Source organism: Panthera onca, chromosome A3 (assembly GCF_046562875.1).
Source record: "Panthera onca isolate mPanOnc1 chromosome A3, mPanOnc1 haplotype 2, whole genome shotgun sequence".
NCBI lineage: Eukaryota > Metazoa > Chordata > Mammalia > Carnivora > Felidae > Panthera > Panthera onca.
This window is the reverse complement of record NC_138341.1, coordinates 117,977,160-117,995,113: the sequence shown is the minus strand read 5'-3', so window position 1 is coordinate 117,995,113 and position 17,954 is coordinate 117,977,160. Positions and strand designations below refer to the sequence as shown.

Below are 17,954 nucleotides of genomic sequence, written 5' to 3'. Positions count from 1 at the left end.
GAGTCCTAAAAACTCACCGCATGGAAATCGGAGGTCACCGCAACCTGCTCCCCCAGAGTACCCATCACCCCTCAGGCCCCCAGCTGGAAACATCAGCTCATTCTCAACATCTCCCCCTCCTCCACTTCCCTTGTCCTTTCTACCCCAGGCCCAGTGGTCCCATCTCCCAGGGCCCTCTCGCATCCAGCCCCCTGTGCGTCCCGCCACCTCCTTGGTGGGCCTTGGCTCAGGCCCTCAGAACCACAGGCCTGAACACCTGTAAAAGCTTCCTAGCCAGGCTCCCTCCTTGTGGCCACTCTGCTTTTCAGTACCCCCTCCGGGCTGCTGGCTTGAAAGCCTCCCATGGGGCTGTCTCCACTGAGAAGGGAAAAGGCCCAAATTCCCAAGCGTGGTGTTTGACACCCTGCATGGCTGGGTCTTCACATATCATTCCAGAATCATTTTCTGTATTTCCTGCCAATGAAGTTGTAGGCCTGGGTTTCTCAGACTGTGGTCTCTCACACCTGCATCAGAATCACCTGAGGCCTTGGCTAAAACTGCAGAACCCTGGGCCCTACCCCAGACAACTGAACGTGGGGGTCCAGGCCCAATGCAAAGGCTTGAGGACCCTCACGGTAGCCACCCAAACGACTTGCCACGCGCTGACCGTGCAGCCCGGCCTCTGCTCATGCTGTAGTAGAGTTTCCCTTTGCTTCAAGGCCCAGCTTAAATGCCATCTCCTCTGCAGCCTTTGCTGAGCCCTAGCAGAGCAAACTCCCCACCCACCCTGCTCCCTTAGCACATGAAACACACCTCTGTTATAGACCATGTGTTCCACACCATATCTAATTATCTGTTGGCCTGCCTGCCTTCCCAGCTGGAATGAAGTCTCCACCAAAGCAAGCCCACGGAATGCCTGGAGCCCCCAGCACAGCGAATGGCACACAGCAAGCACTGAATAAATATCTATTCATTTGAATTGTATCTTACCACTCCTTGGTTCCCGGATACCAAAACACAATGCTTAATACCCAGAGGGCATAATTACAGGGAGGTCTGAGGGGTGAATTGTCAAAGGATGGACGGAACCCTGAATGAATGATGAAATATGCAAATGTATTGGTGATGAGTGTTCATCGTTCTGAAATGCTTGTGCCTGCCTGAGTCTATTTCGAACCCGAAGGATGTGTGAATTGGGTCAGATGTGAGGCTGGGACTTTTGGTTCCAGGTTCAACGGGGGAGATCACCAAAGTTCTGATGTTAATAGGAAATGTCACTGTCACCACATCAAATGCATGTGAAAAGTACAACTTGGTCATCAGACATGGGAAATCCTCACTCTTTACACCTCACAGGTCCACAGAGACCCTACTGATACTGCCCAAAGGGAAATCTGGTATCTGTTGTGAGGAGTCAGCAGAAATCAGCCTTAAGATGATGACGCTGGGGGCATTGAGGGCGCCTGGGTAGCTCAGTCGGTTAAGCGTCCACTTTGGCTCAGGTAACCATCTTGCTAGTCTGTGAGTTCAAGCCCTGCATTAGGCTCTGTGCTGACAATTCAGAGCCTAGAGCCTGCTTAGGATTCTGTGTCTCTGTCTCTCTCTGCCCCTCCCCACTTGCACTCCATCTCTCTCTCAAAAATAAACATTAAAAAAAAATTTTTTTTTTTTTAAAGATGCCAAGGCTGGGGCCGCAGTAGCACTGCTCCAGGGCACTAGGGCATGTCTGGAGGCAGACCTGTGCCACTTCTGGCCATGGCTTCCCCATTTACTGTCTGAGTGAGATTAGATGAGTTACCCAATGGCTCCAACACTCAGCTTCTTCCACAACAATTGGGGCGCCTGGGTGGCTCATTCGGTTGAGTGTCCAACTCTTAATTTCAGCTTAAGTCATGATCCCAGGGTCATGGGATAGAGCCCCACATCAGGCCCCGTGCTGAGTGTGGAGAGTGCTTGAGAGTCTCTCTCTCCCTATGCCCCACTCCTCTCCCCCACCCCGTCTTAAAAAAAAAAAAAAAAAAGCAACCACTTTGTGCTCCTAACCCTTAAATTTGTTGAATGAGATCATGCATGTTACATGACTGGTACATAGTAAGCATCAAAAGATATTACGGCTATACTGCTGTGCTGTGATCCAAGACAACTGGATTCCTATAAGGAGTTGGGTGGGGGTGAATGGGGCTGACCCTGGGGCTGGAGTGACAGGAGTTAAGCAGAAAGCCAGGTGTCAGCCGTGGATTAGGTATGGATTCTGGGGTTTTTAGAGGAGAGTTCCAGCTCCAAGGGTGGGGCTGGGTGTGGAAGCTGAGCTGCATTCTGCTCTGTGGCCTGGGTGTTCAGGGACCAGATGACACGGGATGAGGGGAGGTCAGGAGGAGGTGGCTGGACTGGAAACTTGAGCTCTGGAGAGAAACCAGCAACTCTACTTCCGGTCTGGAAGTGTCTGAGGGCACTTTGGCCCTACTCTGGAGCCCAGGTTTATGCATCCATGGCTAATGGAGCTCTGTTAACTGCCCTATCACCACCGTGGGGAAGTGCAGCCATATCCTGGCCCCGACACTGGGCACCCAGTTCAGATGGGAACCAGAAACTGGAGTCCCAGGCAGGCTGTGGGGTTTTCCTGTAGACAGTCAAATAATGAGAAGTTCCTCTGGCTGTGTCTGCAGGTCCTGTTGTCACTAAGATCCTCCAACTCAGCTTCCAAGTGAGAAGGGGCCTCCCGACAGACAGATGTCCCCTCCTCTGCCGGGCCACATTGTTGCCTGATGAGCCAGGCTTGAAGAAGTCTCCATATGCTGGGCTTTCTCCTCTGGGCTTTCTCCTGGGGATCCTGGGGCAGGGGCTGAGTTTGGGGAACACACAGCCTTCCCTAACTGGAAACACAACTGAGAACCCAGGGCAGGAAATGGGCAGAGAGAGATAGGCGGCCCAGGTGGCTGAGGAGGGGGTGGCCTGAATACATAATGGACCTGGACCCCTCGGTTCTCCTGGATTTCACAGGAAACAAAACCCGGCACTTGGGGCCTCTGGTGTTTGCAAGGAAGCCTGACATCTCCCAAAGACTGGAGAACAGCGACATCTCCAGGCTGCCTGTGGTCAAGGCCCTCCTCCCTGGTGAGAAAATCGCAAGGGCTTCAGAAACCATCTTAGGGACCTGATGCCTTTAAAATCCTAGAACAAAGAGGATTTGGCCTCTGATTCAGTCAATCTGGGGTGGAGCCCAAGATTCTGCATTTCCAACAAACTCCCAGGAGATACTGTTACTGTTGGTCTAGGAAACACACCTTCATTATCAAGCTTTATATATGCCAGTTACATCTTTTAAAAAAAATTTTTTTAATCTTTATTTATTCTTGAGAGAGAGAGAGAGAGAGAGAGAGAGGGAGCACGTGTGAACAAGTAGGGAAGGGGCAGACAGAGAGGGAGACAGAATCTGAAGCAGGTTCCAGGCTCCAAGCTGTCAGCACAGAGCCTGATGCAGGGCTCGAACTCACAAACTGTGAGATCATGACCTGAACCGAAGTCGGTGCTTAACTGACTGAGCCACCCAGGTGCCCCTATGCCAGTTACATCTTAATAAAGCTGGGAAAAGAAAGAAGGCTTTAGGGGGCTCAAAAATTAATCAGATGTGGGGCACCTGAGTGGCTCAGTCGGTTGGGCTTCTGACTCTTGAGTTTGGCTCAGGTCGTGACCTCACGGTTCATAGGATCGAGCTCCACTTTGGGCTCTGTGCTGACAACGTGGAGCCTGCTTGGGATTCTCTCTCTCCCTCTCCCACCCACCCCCTCACCCCCAGCTCATACACCTTCTCTCTCTCTCTCTCTCTCAAAATAAATCAATAAATATTAAAAAAATTTTAATTAGGTCTGGTTGCAGACATCCCAAGTGTCTCAGGAAAGGAGACACTTCCACATATAAAATCAGTCAACCACAAGGCAAGGCCAGGAGGGAGGAGCAGGGTGTGAGAATGCTTCTTGGGGAGGTAGAGTCCAAAGAGGTCTTTATTTTTTATTTTATTTTTTTTTCAATATATGAAGTTTATTGTCAAATTGGTTTCCATACAACACCCAGTGCTCATCCCAAAAGGTGCCCTCCTCAATACCATCACCCACCCTCCTCTCCCTCCCACCCCCCATCAACCCTCAGTTTGTTCTCAGTTTTTAAGAGTCTCTTATGCTTTGGCTCTCTTCCACTCTAACCTCAAAGAGGTCTTTAAAGGCTGGTCAGATCTCCACCAGGGAGAGCTTGCCTAACAGGATCAGCTGGGGACAGCCTTCCCGCATGGTACCTACCATCCCAGAAAACCAACCTGGTTAGCATTCATAACTGACTTGGGACAGGCCTAAAGATTCCATGCAAGGTGAATATTTAAAACACTTATGGGAGTAACATTTCCAAGCAACCCAGAATTGCTTAATTGATTTGCTAAGTACAATCAACTTCACCTCTTTATTTATTTATTTATTTATTTATTTATTTTTTAATTTTTTTTTTAACGTTTTATTTATTTTTGAGACAGGGAGAGACAGAGCATGAATGGGGGAGGGTCAGAGAGAGGGAGACACAGAATCTGAAACAGGCTCCAGGCTCTGAGCTGTCAGCACAGAGCCCGACACGGGGCTTGAACTCACGGACCGCGAGATCATGACCTGAGCCGAAGTCGGCCGCCCAACCGACTGAGCTACCCAGGCGCCCCCAACTTCACCTCTTTAAAAAAGCTCTCCTAATGACCTTCCCAAATGCAGACTTTTCCAGAAAAAGATGAACTTCTGATGGTTATTGGATCACCAACCAATCACGGGCACTTCTGCTTGGGTAGAATATGAAGTAGGGGGAAGGACCCCATCAGCCCCATTTTACAGAATGGGAAACTGAGGTTCAGGAAAGTCCCTTGACTTTGCCTGAGGCCCCCCAACTGGGCCAACCGTGTGAACCTTGGTCCCTCACCCTGACATAGCACTCATGAGTGCTCATGTGACATCTGCTGCTGCTGACTCCGTAAAAACAGGCCTAGAAGGCACACTAGGTGGGGAGTGTCAAGGGAATCTGGGAGTCTAGGGTCCAGGCCTTCCCCTTCCCTGCACACTGGCCTCAGGCTGGGAACGCTGCCATCATCCAGGGAGGGCGATGAAAGCAGCTTTTATAAAGCAGGGTCTGAGGCCCTCAGACAGGCCCCCTTTGTCGACTTCCTCTGCCCTCCCCACCCGCAGGCCCACTGCCTTTAGCATCACCCTCCCTGAATGGCTGGCTTCAACACACTGGAAATTTGCAACACAAACGTACGGCTTGTCTCTCTCCCAGTGGAACCTCTCTGCCCCAGCCTTTTGGGGCTTTTTAAAGCCTGCCTTTCTCTGCGGCATTTTTTTCCACAGCTCAAGTCCCCAGCCCCTAGAGCAGGCACGATCGCTAATTAACTCTGGGTTAAAACCCGTCCTGGGAAGAAAGCCGGGTGGCAAGCGAGGCGTTCCCACCGCCTCTCAGAGGATAAGGATGAGGCGGCTGGCTGCGGGGATTGGTGGAGGGGGGGCTGCGCTCTCACTGTCAAGGCTGGTTCTGGCTTCTTCCCTCATCCTCCGCCTCAAGGGCTTTGAGAATACGCTGCAAATGAAGCCCCTCTTCCCAGATGGCTCCTGCTCTTCTGGCCACCACCCTGCCCAGCTTTCAGAGCTCCGCTCTGATCAGTAAGAGCTACAGTAACAGCTGCCTTTTGCCTCGTGCATCAGACACTTTACAAGCATAGTCCTGACCCTCACAACAACCTGAGGAGGTAGCTGTCATCACCCCCATTGTACAGATGCGGTAACTGAGGCTCCGGGAAGAATAAACCCCTCGCCCAGAATCACACAGTTTGCAAGTGGCAGAGCTGAGTTTCAAATCTAAATCCGTGGGCCTCGTGCTTCTCTCTGCTTTAGGCTTTAGGCTTGTCTCTGCTCCTCCCTGAGCCTCTCCCAGCTTTAGCGTGACTTTCCCCTTCTCTCAATTCTTGGGACATTTAACCCACGTAACCGTGTGCCTGTCTCCATCTCCCTGCCTGAGGTAAGTCACTCAGCTTCTCACATGCCTGCCTCCTGCAGCTCTGAGTACAAGCACATGCCACTGTCCTCCTAGTGCTCAAGAAAATGCCATGCAGGGGGAAAGGCCCAGCCCACTCTCCTAAGAGGAGAATAGGACCAGGCCTTCAGAGACTGACAAACTCCTAATCCAGCGAGCTCTGTGTGGGCCTAATTCAGTTCTTCATAGGTGTTTGCAGGGTAAAGAAAGGCTGGTTTAAGGACTTCACCGGGGGACTCTCCATCACAGCTGGCAGAAATGGAATGGGGGTGCCACTTCGGAAAACAGCTTGGCCGCTTCTTAAAAAGCAAACCATTCACGTACCACATGACCCAGCAGTTCCTCTCCTAGGTAATCACCCAAGAGCAATAAAAGCACACGTTCGTACAAAGTCTTATATACGAATGTTCATAGCAGCGTTTTTCGTAACCGCCCCAAATTGAAATCTACCTAAATGTCCATCACGGTGAATGGCTCAACAAGCTGTCAGACTTTTGTACAACGGAAAGCTACTGAGCAATAAAGTGGAACAGGCTGCTGATATGGATCCAACACAAATGAATCTCAAAAACAGGTGGATGAGTGAAGGAGACTGACAGCACAGAGTACGTATTATGTGACTCCATAATTCACATGAATCCGTATGAACTTTCTAGCAGAGGAAACAGTATAGAGGCAAAAGGCAGATCAGTGGTTGTCGAAGGCTGGGGTTGGAGTGGGTGTTGATAGCAAATGGGACTGGAACTTTTGGGCTGACAGAGGTATTCTAAACGGGGTTGCGTGACAGTGACACGATTTTATGAACTTATGAGAATTTGTTGAACCATAGGCTTCAAACAGGTGCCTTTTACGGTGTATGAGTTATATATACGTCAATAAAACTGTTAAAGTTCTCGGGGCGCCTGGGTAGCTCAGTCGGTTAAGCATCTGACACTTGGTTTCAGCTCAGGTCATGATCTCCCCGTGTCATGGGTTCGAGCCCCGCGTCGGGCTCTGTGCTGACAGCTCAGAGCCTGGAGCCTGCTTGGGATTCTGTGTCTCCCTCTCTCTCTGCCCCTCACCCGCTCACACTCAAATAGAGTGTCTGTCTCTCAAAAAGAAATAAAAGTTGAAAACAAAAATTTTTTAATTTTGTTTAAAAATAAAATAAAAGTAAAGTAAAAAGCAAAACGGTTAAAGTTCTTTACAAAAGAGTAGAAGACCCAGTGGGCCACGGAAGGGCCTTAGGAGAACACTAGCCTGGTGTGGGGCACTGGATTCGGCAGTCGGAAGCCTTGGTTTGAGTCCTGGCTCTACCGCTGTCCAGGTGTGTGCCTGTGGATGAGTGGGTAACCTCTCTGTGCCTCTGTTATCTCTCGCTTATTACAATAGTAGCAATGGTAAGTGAGAGCTATTTTTTTTTAAATTTTTTGTTAACATTTATTCATTTTTGAAAGGCAGAGAGAGACAGAGCGCAAACGGGGGAGGGGCAGAGAGAGAGGGAGACACAGAAACAGAAGCAGGCTCCAGGCTCCGAGCTATCAGCACAGAGCCCGACGCGGGGCTCGAACTCACGGACCAAGAGATCATGACCTGAGCCAAAGACGGCCACTTAACCGCCACCCAGCCACCCAGGTGCCCCTGTGAGAGCTAATTTTTGAGACTTACTCTATACCAGGCCTGTGCCTTATGCACTGGCACCTTAAATCCTCACCCAGCAGCCTCATGAGTCGAGCCCTATCACTCTCCTCTTACAGATGAGAAAACTTGAGAAGAGGCAGGAAGTCCTTAGCAACGGAACTTCAACTCAGGTTGCATTCTGATCCCCATGGCTTCTCCAGGCAATTCCATGTGTCCTACATCTGTGCTCTGGCCTGGTGTCCATTGTGGGTACTCGAGCTGTAGGTGGTCCCCACCTTGCATTCCCTGAGATAACCTCACACCTCCTGATTGTATGAGAACCTATTGCCCAGGGGGCTCCCAAACGCTCCATCTGCCCACTCTCAGTCCCTGGGGACCTGGCCTGACCTGACCACTTTGTGTCCAGGCCGGCACGGTGACAAGCCACCCAGTCCCTGCTTCTATGGGAAACACCCCTTGTGTGCTCTGTGCCAAGAACGTGGCTCCGCACAGGCTAAGCAGAAGGATCACAACATAACATTGCTAAGAGGTTCGTTCAGAAGCTACTGGTTCTGTGGCCCGTGGAGGTACCCCAGGTGCAGCCAGAGGGAGTCTTCGCTCCCCCCTCTTCAACCAGAGCAGTTTCCTGTTTTAAATCTGCTTTATATACTGCACTTCCACAGAAGATTTCCGAAGAAAGTTCTATGCCACCTTTTTTTTTTTTTTTTTTTTTTTTTTTTTTTTTAAGTTTGAAAGCTGCTATTCTCTGGCAGCCCTCGCTTTTCCAAGTTTAGAAACTGAGATCTGGAGGGTAGAAGTGACTTGTTGAGGGTCACAGAGGTCATGACTAACTGACACAGGAGGGCTGGGCAGGGCTCTGGACTTGAAGCTTATTATGGCTCTTTCCACCCCTCCACAACAGCCTCGTGGAAAACTGGTGTTTCTGACTCACACGCTTTTAGACCATTCTCGAGGATTCTTTAGCTACAGGCTGGCAAAATCAGGAAACACAACCACCCTCCCAAGGTTTTCCATCTCCTTCCATGTTTGGCTGCCTTGACACAGGAGAACAGGTGCTCCCCGGGCTAGCTGCTTACAGTGGCCTATGACTGCAGCAGATGTAAATCGAATAGGGGGAAATCTTGATAATTGGATGCTGCGCTAAGGAGAGAAAAACACTTATCTGTAATAAGTGGACTACCTGAAAGTGAGATAAAGTTGCACACGGACAAAAAAAATTATATCAACTTTTTAAAACGCACATTTAACTCAGAGAGTAAATGAACCTTTGTTGTTTCACTGTTATGATTGCTCCAATTATTAGAGAGGCAGTATTATATTCTCTATTCCCCTCGGAATAATATCATAACTTTGTGTTCTGTCCGTAAAGGGAAAGTTCCATACAGGTCTTCATCTGCAAGGGGAAAACCTCTTTCCCCTATTAGGGTTTGTCAGTATGATGCTAAAAATGGCCCTTTGGTTGACTTGTGGGTAATTGATTCTCTGACGCTGGCGACGCTTAGGAAAATGAAGGTATAAATGATGGAAGCGTCACGCAGTCACCGAACAAACGCTGAGCCTCTGGTCCAGGCAGCTGGAGCAGCGCCTCATAGCAGAGGGGACACCTGCCATATCGGAGGTGAGAGGGGGTGGTCCTGGGGGCTGGGCTGGATGGGGGCAAGACGGTTGACCTTCTCACCAACTCAGAGACACCGAGTCAAAGAGGCCCACCATCATCCTCGTCGCCTGTGGACTAGTGAGTACACTCAGGTACCTGGTTAGGGGCTCTGGAACATGCTTTTGATGGTTGGCTCCATGTTGAGGTTGTTTTGGATACATGGCACCTCAACCATGGAGAAGGGGCAGGCAGACGGATGTGTTCCAGGGGTTTGTCAGGGGGCGGATGAAATCTCAGCACTCCTTCTCCGGTGTGCAGGCAGGTGTCTGGGGCAAGACACAAGCTGGCTAGATTCTCCCATCAACAATGGGGGTCTGCCATGGATCGGAAAGGAGCCAAGTGGCTGTGCAAATCAATACATCCCATCTATCGCTCTGAACCCATTCAACATAATTGCCTGGAAATTGATAACATTTTGCTTTCTTGCTCAATTGCTGCTGCGCTCCTTACTCGAGGTTTCAGACACAATTATCTGCCCCTGGAGCACTCCGTTACCCCCACGCTTGTTTCTTGATCCATGTTTTGATGGTCTCGTAGTATTTGTGTCTTTCACCATAAGCCGCCTCAAACTCTTTCAGGAAGGAGGTGGGGTGTCTCTCTTTTGAGTGACAATTCAAGATGCTTCCTCATTAAAAACTTAGATCTCTTTCAATTTGGAATGCTATTGCTGAAACAGTTTATAAACTAAATCAGGACGTCAGTGCCTCAGCGTTCTCAAATTACAAAGCAGAATGTTTGAGAAAGGTAAACGAGAAGCGCCTGGGTGCCTAAGCATCTGACTCTTGGTTTTGGCTCAGGTCATGATCTCACGGTCCATGGAGTTTGAGCCCCAAATCTATCTCTGCGCTGTCAGTACAGGACCTGCTTGAGATTCTCTCTCTCCCTTTCTCTCTCTGCCCCTTCCCTGCTCGCACTTTCTCTTTCTCTCTCAAAGTAAATAAATAAACTTAAAATAAAAAAGAAAGGTAAAAGGTTTTCTTCCTAGTTGTCCAAAAGTGGCCTTGCTAGGTTGGGCACATGAGACCTGACCTCTGTCATTAGCAAAAGGTGCATCTGGAGAATTCTCATAGCATTCTTGGCATAGAGGCTGGCAAGAGGTGCCAACTAATGTAGGTCAAGTGTCCATTTATCCTGAATCCAAATGACCTCAATTAGATCTAACCACAGAATTCACTTGTCAACACTGCAGAAAGCTAACTGATACTCATGAGGATAGATGATAAACCTTAAAAATACCTTTGGAGCTATCAAGGAGTTGTTGAGGATGCTGTTGAATTTGTACTACACTTAATTCAGTGGAATTCTGTCTCTGTAGATTGCTCGTGTGGAATATGTCTGTCAATAGCTACTTTATCCGTGGTGATACAACATCTAATTCTCATCGGACCGTAAGCAAGAGAATTCTTGTTGTTGCCCAACTTTGTCCAGTGGAATTTTGCAACCCCAAGGATTAGAGGTTGCAACCCCAAGCCTAGAGGTTGCAATGGCATCTTGACTCACCCCTGGGGCACACGGTTTGTAGTAAATGTGCCTCTTGGTTGACCAGACTATACAGTTGCTCAACCTCGTTCCAAATAAGCTAGGGGTTACAGAATTTACTGTGACTTGCCCTCCAAAGTCTGCCCTCGTATCAGGTTATTTTCAACTCCCTGAAACCACTGGCTGCACATAGGAAGGCGCCAACCAGGCAGGTGTTCCTGTGTGTGTCCCTTTTTTTTTTTTTAATTCCCCTGGAGATCCAGTGACAAAGAGCAAAAGCTTTCTGTTTTTCAGAACGGCTTCCCGTGTGCAGGTGATGAATCCTGCAGCACCTCCCATGAACGGGGAGGTGAATAGGGAGCTGTGAATAGGGTATTGAATCTGGGAGGCAGCCTCAATGGAGCGGGAGGGGCCTGCTGGCCTGGGAACTTTGAGGCCCATTCTGAAGTGTCCAGTCAGAAACCAACGTGATGGAGGACCATGGAGAAAAGGTCCTTCTCCTCTCTGGGCTCGTTTCCTCAGCTATAAGATGAAGACCCTGATACCTGCTCCAGAGGGCGAGTGTGAGGGTTGGCTGTGCAGGCCAGGGGAGCACAGGGGCCGCAAAACACACGAGAAGGGGCCGGAGGTGGGGAAGCCAAGGGAGAGCTTAGCCCAAGAGCAGGGGGTTGGGCTTTGCTCTGGAGAGCAACCAAGGGCCTCTGAGCAGGGGAATGAAGTGATTAGGGGCCTGGACGTGCCCAGGTCTTTCAAATATCCACAGCGGGCACCTGGGTGGCTCAGTCAGTTGAACGTCTGACTCTTGGTTTCATCTCAGGTCATGATGTCACGGTTGGGGGGTTCGAACCCCGTGTCGGGCTCTGCGCTGCTGGTGTGGAGTCTGCTAAGGATTCTGTCTCCCTCTCTCTCTGCCCCTCCCCTGCTGGCTCTCTATCTCTCTCTCCCAAAACAAATAAATAAACATTTAAAAGAATTTTTTTAAAGATCAGCAGCAAAGAAGGCAAGGAAGTCCAGCCAAGAGACAGAAAAAAAGAGGGCTCGTTACAAGGGGCCCTCCTTACCTCCAAAGAACTCCCTGCTTAGGAAACTCCATTGCTAGAGAGGCAGCCTGGAATCGGGCCGGGAGACGGGGGGCCAGATGTGATATGGTGTGACAAAGAGGCCAGATGTGATATGGTGTGACGAAGAGGACTGAGATCCTTGGTCTGGAGAGCAAAGGCCTAAGTCAGATCCACCTCATGTGGATGAGGGTGCAGAAGCTGTGGGTGGCACAGAGGGTGGATGTCAAAGCCGGGGAGAGGGAGGGGCAGGCAAATGCCATGTTCTCGTCTTTCCTCCAGCCCCAGTCCTTCCCAGAAGAGTAGAAGCTTAACACGTCTTTTTGTACTTGACACAATGAGAAAAAGTTCCTAACAAGAAGAGCTGCCTGGAGATAGCACGTCCTGGCTCGGGGGTAGTGAGCTCTCTGCCACTCGCTGGCAGAGAGCATTTGAGCAGGAACTGGAGGATTGTTGGGGAGACAGTGAGGCCTGGAGGGCTCCTCCCTTCTGCTCTGGAGGTGCAGAGTCACAGGTTGCTCTGAGCCCAGCTCTGCAGATGCTCCCTGGCTTAGCCAAGACCCTGGTGTCTGGTAGAAGGGAGGGGATGCCCTAAGAGGGCGGGCGAGACCAGAAAAGGAAGGTGGGTTCTGCCAGTGCCGGCCCTGCTTGCTGGAGATCACTCTTCAACAGGACAGGAGAGAACACGGAAGACAGGGGGTGAGGTTGGGCTAGGATGGGTTCCTGCCCCTCTCTGGGCTGGCTGGGTCCCCGCATGGGCCTGTAGCCCCATGGAATGGATATTCTACTGAGGGGGGCATGAGAGGTGGGGAGACCCAATTCCTAGGTCTCCTAGCTGAGCCCCTGCTTCCACACCGGGCAGGTCTGGGTTGACCGTGGAGCCTCCTCCCCGAGCCCAGGTGGGCTCTTTCTCACGTTGCCTGTTCTTTCCCTGATTGCAGAGCACGGTGTCAGCAGGCCCCAATTAAGGGTAATTACATGATCTATTAGATGATTCTGCCACACTGGCTCCCCAGGCTCCCTGGTCTCTTCCAAGGCTAAAAGCCTTCAGCGAAATCGAAATGTCTGGAGCGAGAAGTAGAGCTTTCCCTTCCCTCTGACTTCACACAGAACCAAACAGGACGAGAGCCTGCCCCCTCGGGTGGGTCTGATCTGAGGTCGTCGCAGCAAAAGTGTTTGGGAGAATTCCTTATGTGCCAAGCAACTCTCATCTCATCTCATCCTCACAAGGGCCCTATGCAGTCAGTATAGTCATAGACCTCATTTCATGGATAGGGAAACTGAGGCCCAGAAAGGAGAAGCCACGTGTCCTGGGACACACAGCTGGTGACGGTGGAGCCCAGATAGGAACTGAGATTTGTCTGACTCAGAGCCTGAGCTGTTGGCCCTGCTCACTGTTGTCAAGTGTCACAGTGGGTGGGGTGACTTAGGAGACTAGGAGAAGGTGTACCCCCCAACCCTTGCTGAGGCCTGAATTCCACATATGATGCCTTACAGCAAGGGGCATTTTCACCAATGTCATTAATTTTCCATGCAACCCTATGGGGTCAGCAGGGTAGCTTATCGTGCCCATTTTATAGATGCAGAAAATGAGGTCAAAGCTTGTGACTGGCAAAAGCAGGACTTGAATCTAGGTCTGTTTGACTTCCAGAGTCTGGGTTCTTTTTCGTACCTCACCGCCTCCAAATGATGAGGACTAAGGCTTGTATACAGCCAAGCCCAGAACTGGGCCCAGCCAATAAAAGGCATCCTTGTGGCTATGGCTGCAGTTGACCTTCTCCTTCTGTCGTTTTCCAGGAGCCACCGCAGGGGTGAAGGATGCTGCTCTGGGTGTTCTTCCTGGTGATCCTCACCCTCGACAGTGGCTCCCACTGCTCCCCGCCATCCCTGCCCCTCAGGTGAGCAGTCCTGCCGCCAGGGCCTAGATACCCAATGTCCCAGAACCATCCCTGCAGCCCAGTGGGGGGTGATTTAGGGCATGCAGAACAGAGCCCTAAGCAGGCCCCCAGCCATCTCCTCAGGCAGCCCCCACTGCCTATCTTTGGGAGGGGGGCAGATCCTGAGTTCCAGAGAAGCCTCCCAGTCCTGGGTCCTACCTTCTCCGGGGATGAGTAGGGCAAAGGGCAGAAGGACGTTACGGGGACATGGTGAGTACCCCCCACCCCACCCCGTTTCCTCACCTAGCCCTGCCACCCAGCCCTTTGACCTCTGACTCCTTCCATATAGAATGCCTCGGTATGCAGATGCCATCTTCACCAACAGCTACCGGAAGGTGCTGGGTCAGCTGTCTGCCCGCAAGCTACTGCAGGACATCATGAGCAGGCAGCAGGGGTAAGCAGGTCTAGTGGGTTTGTTCCCAGTCTTCCAAGCATCAGAGTTTGGAGGGACTTTTGGTCCCTTGCCTGGCACAGCATCTATTATTTCTGGATTTGCGCGAAGCCCCAGCTTACCTCTAATTATGCTATGATTGTTGAACACCAACAATGTGCTTCTCCCCATGTTAGGCTCCAACAGTAATAATACCAATGATAGTTACCAACTGATCATGATTCTGCGCTGGACACAGAAGCTGTGCCCTCAGACATTTCCATACATGCAGGACAGTGCTGGGCTCACAGGAAGCCCTTGGTAGTGTTAGCCATTACTCTTGGTTTCTTGCCTGTAACGACCCTACAAAGTAGGTACTGTTTACTCCCATCTTACGGGGCAGTTAATAGCTTCTAAAGGACGCACACCAGACAGCTAGCATCCAAAGAGCCCGACATCACAGCCTGTATATTTTTTATTTTGAAAAAGTTTGGCACATACAGAAAAGCTGCAACAATAATACAATGGACTTCCACATCCCCTTTCCCTGTCTTCAGCAATTGCTAATATTTTATCATATTTGCTTATATACACACGCAAACACATGTGCGCTTTGTCATTACTCTGTTGAACCATATGAGAGTAAACTGCGGTCATCACAACCATTTACCCGTAAGTAGCTCTGCACGGTGTCTCCAAACAGCTAACAACAGGACATTCTCTGATATAATCACAATGTAATTATTACTTAGTGTATACATTCACCTTTCACCAGTTTTCCCAACATGTCCTTTATGGCAATTTTTAATTTTCCTGATCCAGGATCCAAGCCAGGGTCATGGATTGCATTTAATTGCCATGTCTCTTTAGTTTCTTTTAATCTGGAACTGCTCTTCAGTCTTTCGTGACGTTGACATTTTTTATTAGTAAAGTTCAATTATTATTTATAGAACGTCCCTACGTTCCTCATACTGGATTTGCCTGATGCTTCCTCATGATTAGATTCAGGTTATGCATTCATAGCAGTGATATCGTTCCTTCTTGGTGCATTATTTCAGGAGGCACATGATGTCAATTCATCCCCTTATTGGTGATGGTAACTTTAATCGCCTGGTTAACGTGATGTCTGCCACGTTTCTCCTCTGTCCAGTTAACATTTCTCCTTTATAATTAACGAGTAATCTGCGGGGAGGTATTTTGTAAATCTATTTCGCAGCCTATGCTCTTCACTACTATATCGAGCACCTTCCTAAGTGTTGCTGAATCTAGTTTGATTGGGTGAAAGAGTCCACACCAGATATTGGAATACGTATAAGGACATACCTGTTCTGCTTACTTTGCCCTGGCCTTTCCCAGGCTTCTCCACATCCTATCCAAATAGTAACCTCCACTGCTGCTCTTTTTCTAATCTAACAGAGAGAGAAACCAGGAGCAAGGAGCAAAGGTACGGCTTGGCCGTCAGGTGGACAGCGTGTGGGCAGGTCAAAAGCAGATGGCGTTGGAGAGCCTCCTGGTGGCCCTGCTGCAGAAGCACAGGTAGGAACATGTGTGTGCATGCACACGCGTGTGTGTGTGTAGTTAGGGACCTTGCAGGCTTCCTTCCGCATGGGTTGCCAGGAAAAGGAAAGAATCCCCTCCTCTCCAAAGACATGGGGCCCTGCCAAGCAAACTGGGAACAAGGTTCCTTCTTACACATATGAAGAACTGGAGGAAGGGGAGAAAATGCATAATAGAGACCAGATCTTATCTACTGCTGTATCTCCAGTGAGAAGCAAGAGGCCAGGCTCAGCGTCTGTGTACAAAAATGTTACCTACTCAGTAGTTCTGGGATAGGAAACAGGCACCTGAATTTTAAAAGATGTCCAGGGGATTCTGATGCAGACGATGTGACAGGCACATCCTGGGTCCATTGGCAAGTTTCCAAAACTACAAGGCCAAGGAAAGGCCAGCCCCTCCCAACACCCTCGGGCAGACTAGCGTGGGCAGCACTCATGACCAGGAAAGTTGGTGAAGGACAGTCACCCCTCCTCTCATGGCCCCTCATGTTCCCCTGGGTATCAGGGAAGATCAGGGAGTGCTCTCGGCTTAGAGAGGAGGGAAACTGAAGGAAAGAGGGGCAGCAGCTGGCCCCAAGTCAGGGACTGGAAAGCCAGACCCAAGACCTATTTTCTTCCCTTCTTCACACGGAGTTCCACTTCACAGACACAACTCCCCAGGGATGACAGGACTGTTTGTGGAGAAACTGCTGTATTTTTGAGCCTGATTTTAACTGTGAGCACAAACATGTCCCAGCAGGGCTCTGCCAGTCACCTCTGGATGAGCCTATTAAGCAAATCCATTCCGAGCAGAGCTCTCCATGTGCTCCCGCACCTTCCTCCCAACCTAATTAGACACCAAGAGCCCAGAGATCTCACCAACCACAGTCCTGTGGAGACACGAGTGGCAGGCAGATGGGCAGGCTGCAGGAGGGGCGAGAGCCAGCCTGGGAGGCACACACAGCAAGTTGCCTTCCTTGTCTCCTCCTTTGTGAAGGGAGGAGGGGCTCCAATCACCCCTAAGGATCCTAAGACTAGAATTCTAAAAATAATGCCTCCCTCGAGCAGCCCACGCTGGGATTAGGTCATCATTCACCTGCTTTAGGGCTCCCTCCAGGCCCTGGTGGGATAGGGTGTAGTGGCCCCAAGGAGGGCCAAGTGCTAAGAACACAGGCTGTGTTCCTGCAGGTTAAAAACCAGAGACAGTTGCAGAGCTCAAGGTCACAGAGCAGGCAGGAAGGGGCCTGGAGGCTGCTCCAAACATTGTTCCCCCTCCAGTTTAAGGGTTGTAAATCCTAGGATCTCCTGGTGGGCCTGAGGACACATAACAGAAGAATGAATTCTTAGACCTTAGGGTAGAATGATCTGGAAGACGGCACATCTGTGCACCCACCACACTTTATGTCCACCTAATGGCCCTGTGAGGAAACTGAGATTCAGAATTATCTGTCCTCCTCTCTCTGGAATATCGTCCCCTGACTACGATGTGCCAGGCCCTGGGCTGAGAGTTACAGCAGTGAATAGGACAACAGTGGTCTTTGCTCCCGTGAAATTCACTGACACACTGAGGCAGACAGAAATTAAGCAAGTCCCCAACAGTGGATTATTTAATCTGTGATAAGTGGTAAGAGATGTAAGGGGTGTGGTTGAACGTACGTGCCAGAAGCGATGACCTAATCTAACCCTGTCTGGGGATTAGAGGTGGCTACTTCAAGAGGAAGTAACTGGCCCAGGATCTCCGTGGGAATAGGTGAGCAGAGCTGGGGCTGAGACTGATGTTCGCTGTGCTGGAACCGTGAGATCCTTCCCTTCCTCCCATAGTCCCTCTTCTGGAACCCAGACAGCTAGGCCTGACATTGGAGCACCTGTCACCCTAGTTCCAGGTGTCTTGCCCAAACTCACCCTTGCTTCGGTCTCCCTAGTTGAGCTTTATCTTTCTTTCCGAAACAGGAATCGCCAAGGATGAGGATTCCACCTGTGTCTTATGCCACCTGCAGCCAAAACACAACTGCATCCAGTTAATCCTATTTAATTTCTGACCTACCTTTTTCCTTCACAGATACAATAAAATTCCCCCATACTGTTCTGCATCTCAATTTCCTTTTATCTTCTGCCTAATTTTTTACGTGTTTTACACATTCCATTTCCCAAAGAGATATTACAAGGTATACTACAAAAATAGCTAACGTTTACCTCTACCACGCGGAGTGGTAGCCGGGAAGCTTCATGCATGGAATCTCATATGCTCCTCACACAGCCTAACGGGAG

At 50.1% G+C, this 17,954-nt stretch overlaps 1 protein-coding gene across 1 annotated transcript; it reads left to right on the top strand.

Annotated features, from left to right (window-relative positions):
* The first annotated feature begins 13,550 nt into the window (after window positions 1-13,550).
* Window positions 13,551-17,736, top strand: GHRH (growth hormone releasing hormone). Its single transcript, XM_060646693.3, has 4 exons — window positions 13,551-13,742; window positions 14,071-14,175; window positions 15,568-15,687; window positions 17,637-17,736. The coding sequence occupies exons 1-4, from the start codon at window positions 13,663-13,665 to the stop codon at window positions 17,650-17,652; spliced, it is 321 nt and encodes a 106-aa protein (XP_060502676.2). The 5' UTR covers window positions 13,551-13,662; the 3' UTR covers window positions 17,653-17,736.
* Window positions 17,737-17,954: the final 218 nt, after the last annotated feature.

Bases quoted from the DNA above. Each gene is read 5' to 3' on its own strand.
- GHRH (XM_060646693.3), top strand. From the start codon at position 13,663: ATGCTGCTCTGGGTGTTCTTCCTGGTGATCCTCACCCTCGACAGTGGC. The intron at 13,743-14,070 runs GTGAGCAGTCCT...CCTTCCATATAG, and splicing joins CCGCCATCCCTGCCCCTCAG to AATGCCTCGGTATGCAGATG. The intron at 14,176-15,567 runs GTAAGCAGGTCT...CTAATCTAACAG, and splicing joins ATCATGAGCAGGCAGCAGGG to AGAGAGAAACCAGGAGCAAG.